This window comes from Cicer arietinum, chromosome 7 (assembly GCF_000331145.2).
Source record: "Cicer arietinum cultivar CDC Frontier isolate Library 1 chromosome 7, Cicar.CDCFrontier_v2.0, whole genome shotgun sequence".
In the NCBI taxonomy this organism is placed as follows: Eukaryota; Viridiplantae; Streptophyta; class Magnoliopsida; order Fabales; family Fabaceae; genus Cicer; species Cicer arietinum.
In genome coordinates, this window is record NC_021166.2 from 61,937,215 (window position 1) to 61,945,241 (window position 8,027).

At 32.7% G+C, this 8,027-nt stretch overlaps 1 protein-coding gene across 1 annotated transcript; it reads right to left on the reverse strand.

Annotated features, from left to right (window-relative positions):
* Positions 1-516: 516 nt before the first annotated feature.
* On the reverse strand, positions 517-6,987 carry LOC101490151 (nitrate regulatory gene2 protein-like). The gene is made up of 4 exons (XM_004515299.4): positions 5,590-6,987; positions 4,127-4,311; positions 3,195-3,418; positions 517-1,579 (listed from the first exon to the last, which is right to left on the reverse strand). The coding sequence occupies exons 1-4, from the start codon at positions 6,611-6,613 to the stop codon at positions 793-795; spliced, it is 2,220 nt and encodes a 739-aa protein (XP_004515356.1). The 5' UTR covers positions 6,614-6,987; the 3' UTR covers positions 517-792.
* Between the last annotated feature and the right edge of the window lie 1,040 nt (positions 6,988-8,027).

Here is an 8,027-nt window from a genome sequence, read left to right on the forward strand (position 1 = left end):
AAATAAATTTTAGTCCATATACACATATCAATCTAACTCAAGTATATAAGATGAAGAGTAAATAATAAAGATAAAATTTACGTTTTTAAATTCTAACTCAAGTAACAAATGTTATATTGTTAAGTTAAATGTTTTGTTCCGCGTTTAAACTGAAGGCATAAAAATTGTGAGTTAATTATGATAAATTTTATCATCTCTTATAAGATAAAAGTAAAAAAATAAAAAAAGTTGAAATTTATCATCTATATCAAAATATTTGTTAATGCAGAGTATAGAAATATTTATAAAAAAAATTCAAATACTCCCATTTAGTATAATAATATATTTAACTAGTAACTACTCTACAATTCAATACTTCCAATCAAAATAGCTAATCATATTTTTAAGAAATGGATATTAACTTAAATGACACATACTTCTTCATAAGAAAATACTAACAAAATCCTTGTTAAGTTTTCTTAAGTTCTAATTATTTGTTACGCAACACACAAAATTCAGGATTCTATGAAGCAAAAATCAATTCATAAAACAATTTATATTAGATAGCCTCATAGCCCTCAATGCATAGATTTATTTATACAATCAAATTTCTAATCCTCTGATGCAATAAGTTAAGAAATTTCCCTATACAAAAAGAGCCAATCTCCTTTCCCATAAGAGGGAAAAATAGAATAAAAAAATTCTTCATAATTTACATTTCAAGATAAACCAAACAATTATAACATATAGAACAATAAGAGGCAGTGCCACGAAAAAACAGCCTCAAAGCAGAAAAAATAAATTACAAATTACCTATTTCATGGCATATGAATGAACACATACTGATTCAAGAGCCTCAATGAATAATGAAGAAAAACTTGTCAATGCTTGAAACACTCCAGGCAAACCTGTCTGCAAATTGTTAAGTGTCATAGCTCTTGTAACCTCAATAGCCTTTGAGTGCTTCATCTTTTCGTCTTCGACACGTAGTTGACAAATCGAAAGTTCCAATTTTTTCTCAGCAAGAGGGTCTCTTGCATCCAAACCTTGTCCATTATCATTCACAGAGTGTGGCACACCAATACCAACCATAGAATATGAGTTGTAAAACTTCTTTTCTATATTTTTTATAGATGAAGTTTTCTTCTCAAGTTCCTTGTAAGCATTGTCAGTTTTCTTTTTAATCTTTAGCTCCTCAGATTGCTTGACAGATATGACATGTACAACATTGATGAAGCTTTTGATTGCTTCCGAAGCGACCGTGTCGGGGACACGGTCAAGTGCTAGTTTCCATTCATCACAAAAGGAAAATGCATCAGAAGGTTCAATGTTGTTGTTTTTGTCATTATTATTGACTGGAATAAGGTTCAGCTTAAACCAGCCATGTAGAGACAGAATAAAGTCTCTTTGAAATTTTATGAGCCTGCAAAAATTGGAGTGCCAAGCTGACACAGCTAATTCAAGATCTCTAGTTGTCTGTCTGTGTGATTCAGATGTTGAGTGACCTTTGGATGATCGGCTGACTAGGCCACGGACTTGTTGTACAATGTTGCTTTGTGTCTCATGGTATTGGTGCATTGATCTCCACATGTAAATTATTCTGTATTTGGCATGTCACAAATATAAGAGAACAATCTGTGAGAGGCAACTCTATCTTTAACTTAGATAAAAAACAACAGAAGTGCTAATAACACACTCTCTACCACACACTTTCTAAAACACTATTGATTGGTTAAAATTGACATAGGTCTCACCAAATCATACGGGTCCCATATAAATTTAGTATGACCGATGTGAATTTTAACTAATTAAAAAGGGCGTGTGTTAAAAAGTGTGTTGCCAACATTTTTCTCAAAACTATTAGCTAAATAATTGCTTTTATATATCAGTTTAAAGGAGATTCAGCTTCAATGCAAACTAATTTTACACATGCATTTAGTGTAAATCCACTATTCCGACATGTCAGCCAACTCTTGTAATTGAATCTTAAAATTAATGATATAAAGGGGTAAAGTTATGAATTCTCATTAAATGTCATTCTAAAACTAATTTACACTAACCGTGCAAGCAATCTCATACGTCATATATCAGGAAAAGAAATGACTCATCTGATTTAGGATTGATCGCGGATAATGAATTGGTTCGGGTCAATATCAATCCATTTTTTTCTATTCATTCAAAGGAAAAACAAATACAATGGTTTCCATGATGTAAGTCATGTTTGCTAAAATGGGGTGTAACATTTTTAGATGACACAAGATTTTGACAGGTGCAATAGTGGGCCAAGGTGTGATTTTTCTACGGACTAGTTGAACAGTCTGGTACAAAGAGGCACATGCAGTTGGCAGAGCTAACGAACTTTGGACCAAAATATGGAAAATAAAGAGCCGACAAAGCTAGTGGTGTACCGGAGCAGTAAGCCATACTGCATTCAACTATAAGTTAGTTTTATAAGAATGAGTTAAACTAAAAATAAGTGACATCCTTCACCTTATAAGTTAGTTTTATAAAGAGTGACCTAGCACTAAGTTTGACGGAATCGTAGTATGTTATTGTGATTTTAGCAAAATTTCAATAAAACCACTATCACTGTTATTTCGTCAAACTTAATATGATTATAAAGATGCACGTAGATTACTCTTTCACACATAATTAAAGAGTATTGGAAATTCTACTATATCCAAGACACATCATGATTCTATATTATGGCAACACAGAAAGCAGCATATGTTTTGTTGAATTCATAAAAAAGTGCCTTTTAAGACCAATACTGATTCTGAATTGGCAGAAGACTCCGTACTTCTTATATTTTCTCTAATAAAGTTTTGGTGGCCCAATGAAATTTATGTAATTCATTTATGAAAGTACGAATAGCAATTGAATGAGTACCCATAATATGCTTTAATTGCCTTGGATTGAATGTCAAACACCTTGTGTCCTTAGTTCCTAGCTTTGTTGACTCAATGGTACAATCTCTCGTTTTACTAGAATATGTTTATTTCACTGTCCTTCTATACTATGTACAGACAATTACTAAAAACAATAGTTTCTCCAAAGGCTTAACTCAAGGGGTTGAGCTGAGACATTCAAAATAGTTGAAGAAAAAATTCTAAGACTAAAACACTGACTACTAATCGTAACATACTAACAACATCATTTGACTACCAAAAAGAAATTAAAAACAGTAATAGACTAATAGCAGAATAGAGCCATACCCATGACAAAGCTCAACAAGCTGAGGAACAAGATCAGAGTCTCTAAGACCATTAATTGCAGCTGAGGTAGTAGACACAGCCTGAGATGTTACAATAATTAGTGACTGTAACCTTGTTATGGAAGCCTTGGTTTTGTCTATTTTTGCTTCATTACCTCCCTTGTATTCTTGATTCTGCAGAACTGACAATTTCTTTTCATGCTCAATCTTCACACCTTCTCTAGCCTAATTATGCAACCAAAAGCATTAGCACTCCAAATTGATTTTAATTAAAATTTAAAATGAAGTGATTTTTTTAATAAAAAGATGCAGCATAAATTAATTTTTACAACTTTCAATGATAGATGACACTCGAAACTCGATCGATGATCGACTACACTTTTCATAAATATAATTAAATAATTCTCCTTGTTTTTACCTTTGAAAATGTGACTTGATTAATATCGATTTGAGACAAATTGAATTTTAAGGGACACATTCATTTTTCCTTATTTTATCAAACTGGAGTAATTATCCCAGCCATAAAAATCAAGAATACCATTTATTTATACTTTTAAGAAGTATCATTGATCATCGTTAATATTTCAAAAAAGTTTTAAACACTGATATATGTTGGACTATCTATAATATTGGTTCACGATAGCATCCACCCATAATAATGCACCAAAAGTGACTGGTTCAATTCAAGATTAATAATACATCACTATTTATAGAATAATGTTAATAATACACCATTTAACACACATTTTTTAACTCACTCTTTTATTGGTTAAAGTCGATATGGATTCCAACAAATTTAAATGGTACTCACACAATATGGTAAAATCCATATGAATTTCAACTACTAGGAAAAAGTATGTGCTAAAGAATGTGTAGTTAAGACTCCTGTTGTTCATATGCTAGTACTATACTCCATTCAAGATCTTTACTTACCTTCACTTCCTTGGAGAGTTTGTCTTCCCAAGCCAAAAGCCGGTCCAGTGTGGAGCAGAGGCTCCTCGGACCGCCCGGCCCTTCAAGCGAACCGGCATCGAACCGATACTTAATTGCCAATGGCGGTTTTGAGGTCCAACTTGAGTTCAGTTGACTAAAAAAATTACTCGAGTGATACACTATTTCTGCATTCAAATTCAAAATCATCATCATTTTCCAATTCAACTTAATCTAATGTAATATTTTCATAAAAGTAGAGTTGTCAATCGATCATGTAAGAGTGTATTCCGGCCTAATTTTGGCAATTCAATCAAAATCGAATTAGTAAATTATAAGTCTAATCCCGACCAATTTTTATATCAATTTAGACCGTCAGAGCGGATTTGTAAGTCATGTGAATGAGTTGGTTCCAATGATAAATGTGACAAAGTGAGATTGAGAGATTCACGCTAAAAAGTTGGAATTTATACAACTTTTTTTTTCTTGCATTCAACCATTCAAACCTAGATATACCTACATTTACAATTTCGTATGTCATGTGATCCGTTATGACCCCTCCACATATCAAACTAGCTCATTCAAACAGCTCGGTTCATTCGGGTAAGCTGATTTCTAACTTATCTTTTATTAAAAAATAGACTAAATAGCACATGTGGTCCTTAACTTAATTTCAGTTAACGTTTTAGTCATTTATATTTTTTTTCTTCCGATTTGGTCATTTATTTTAATTTTAAGTGACAATTTTATCTTTTATGTTTCAAAACGTCAACAATGTTATCCTTTTATTTTACAAAAATTCAAAAAATTCATCAAAATTTTCAAACAAAACCTATAAAATTAATTATATTCTTCAATATAATACAAATTTCATCAAATTCATAACTCAAATCTTCAAATAAACTCATATTTTCATTCTTTATTTGATGTTGTTAGAGATGCAAATATTAGTTTATTTAAATATTTAAATTATGAATTTGATGAAATTTGCATTATATTCAAGATGATAATTAATTGTATGGGTTTTGTTTGAAATTTTTTATTGATTTTTACAAAAAAAATTATAACACTGTTGATATTTTTAAAACATAAAAAATTAAATTGTTACTTAAAATTAAAATAAAAGATCAATCGAACAAAAATAAATTACTAAAATTAACTGAAATTAAGTTAAGAGGAACAAATATTATTTAACCTAAAAAATATTTATTTAAAACATTAATACATCATTTTAATAATGTCATAGAGTTTTCTTAACAAAAATTTGACCGTGGCTGTTTTAAAATAAATTTATTTTGAGAGGGATGCAAACGAAATAAAAGAACTTACTACAACAAAAAGATAAAATTATAATAAGAAGAATTAAAAATATATTTAAACTTATTAAATTTGGATTGAATAAACTGATTTAAAATATTTTCCCGCAATTTCAAGAATTAATAAATACTCCAAAATAAAAATCTTACTCTTCAACTGACTGAAACTCCGATCAAGTTGAGCCCTACTAATCTGAAGCATCTCCGATAACTCATCTCCGGCAACCGCAGCTTTCTCAAAATTCTCTCTAATCGCTTCAACTATTTCTTCCAAATCCTTATGCCTCATCATAACCTTTTCCTCAATTACCTCCTCACCGGTCTTCCCGTCTTTTCTCGCCGGAACATTGCCGCCGGTAACTGATTCGTGTTTCACCGATGATCTAGCCCCGGCGATTCCTTCCTCCATTTCTGATGAACTCGTGGAGCCGTAGCAATCCTCCCAATCACTGCACCGAACCTCCTCTCGCTCCGTTTCCGAACAAACTGGTTCTGATTCTGGTCCGAATCTCTTGCTCTCGAAATCAACGTTTGTAATTTCAATTTTGCGATCGTGAAGATGAGTTTTCGAGTGGAACATGTTATAAAAGGATCCTGATTCTGAATCGGATCCTAGAGATTCGGAATTCGGATTTTCTGAAATGTGATTCGGCGGCTGAGAATGCTGCCGGAAGTATTCGGAACTTGGAGGAGACGGAGGGGGATGGAAATTCTCCCAATTCCAAACCGAAGAGGTTTCCGAAGCTGTGGACTGAGTTTGCTGCGCGGTTGGGAAGAACCAGTTCGGAAACTCGCTTCTCGGCGTGGAACAAACGCTCGATTCGGAGAGAATGTGTGGAAGCTTAAGCTTCGGAGGCGGTTTCCGGCGATTAGTTTCAGAAACTTTAGGAAGTTTGGAGGTTGTTACGGTGGCCGGAGGAGAAGGTGGTGGCTGGTGAGTTTTCTTCGTAGCGGTGTTGAGGAAAATGGCGGGGATGTCGTCGGAGACGGCGAGTGGTTCTCCGGCGGCGAATGCGCAGAGTGCAGAACCCGTGAGACGAAGAGAGTCACAGTAATCGGAGTGAGCCGCCGCGAGGTGGTGGCGGGCATAAACTGCGTCTTTCATGAAACGGCAGCGCTCCTTGCACCGCCGTACCGTTTCCTCGTTATCGAGCTTGGACACCGTGCATCCCATTTTTTCAGTTCGTATATATACCTTATATTATACTCGTATTGACACGTGTCCGTAAATATATAATAATAATAGTAAAATAAACAAACAATATATAGTGAAGGAATTAACGTTCAGTATTGTTATTGTTGAGCTTGTTGAATATGAGAACGGTTGTGCACAGTTTGAGTTGAAGCAGCTTTTGAAGTGAAACAAGAACTTCAACAACTGAAAATGTTAATACGAAGTTGCTAAGTTTCTGTCCCAAAGTGATGGCCAGTTCATTATTTTAAATTCTTTAATTGAAAGATATAAAGAAAAGGAAAATAGTGATGAATATATTGGTTAAAGGGAAATTTTTGTCTTTGTTTGTTGGGAGTGTGTGAAAGGACATTTGAGACATAGGAATTAGGATCATAGATAGATGAGTAGGGGCAGAGCAGAGAGCTTATGGATATTGACCATAAGCAGTTTGTGTGGGACCAATTTGGTGAGCTTTTCGTTGAGTCTAGAGCTGTAACCAAAAAGTGTATACTTTTTATTGGATTCAATATTGAAAATTTTTCCTTTGTTTACTTGGTGGCTTTCTAGCATCTTTATTTGGCATATTAGTAAAATAATCATATTTCAACCAAAATGTTGCACGATTGCCACATAATTTGGTTTCTTGATTATAAGTTGGAATGAAATGAAAAGATTATATATTGAGAGAGATCAATATATTGGAAAAATAGAAAATCAAATTACAGTATTTTTTATTTTTTACTTATATGATCTATGTATATTTGGTCCAATACTATTGCTTGGATGGAGTGTCAAGTAACTTTGTCTTTTGCTGGTGTAGAACATTATTATTCATTATGATTTTTTTAAAAAGGTTTTATTATATATAACTCCATATGCAAACGACCTGTCTCTATGAATTCTTAGATTTCTTATTTAAAAAATCAAACCAATGACCTTATCCTTTACTCATCATATAAAGCTAACTTTTACTGCTTCAGATTGGAATCATATACATTGCTTAATTTATTTAACAATATCCTATTAGTTTCCTCAAAAATAAAATCTTATTGGCTATTGTGTTTGGACCCAGCCAATATTTTTTTTAAGTCTTTTTTGCTTTAATGATTAATAATCATGTTGTCATTTCACATTTTTTTCTCACTTTCTAACTGCTGCATCATATATACACCACCCATTTTATTTTGAGAAAAGGAACAGTGCTATCTATAAAATTTCCCTTCTTTTAATGAATAGAGCATATTAAAGTGCAACATTTGAACATAGTAGTACACAGTTGGTGCCAGAGTCTCGGGTCAAAATAAACGCTGCAAAAATGAATCTCCCAAGAGTTTCTTAAAAGCTGCATTGTATAGAGTATAGTAAACTATTTCCGTAAATATTGGTTTTATTTATATATATATATTTATTTTTT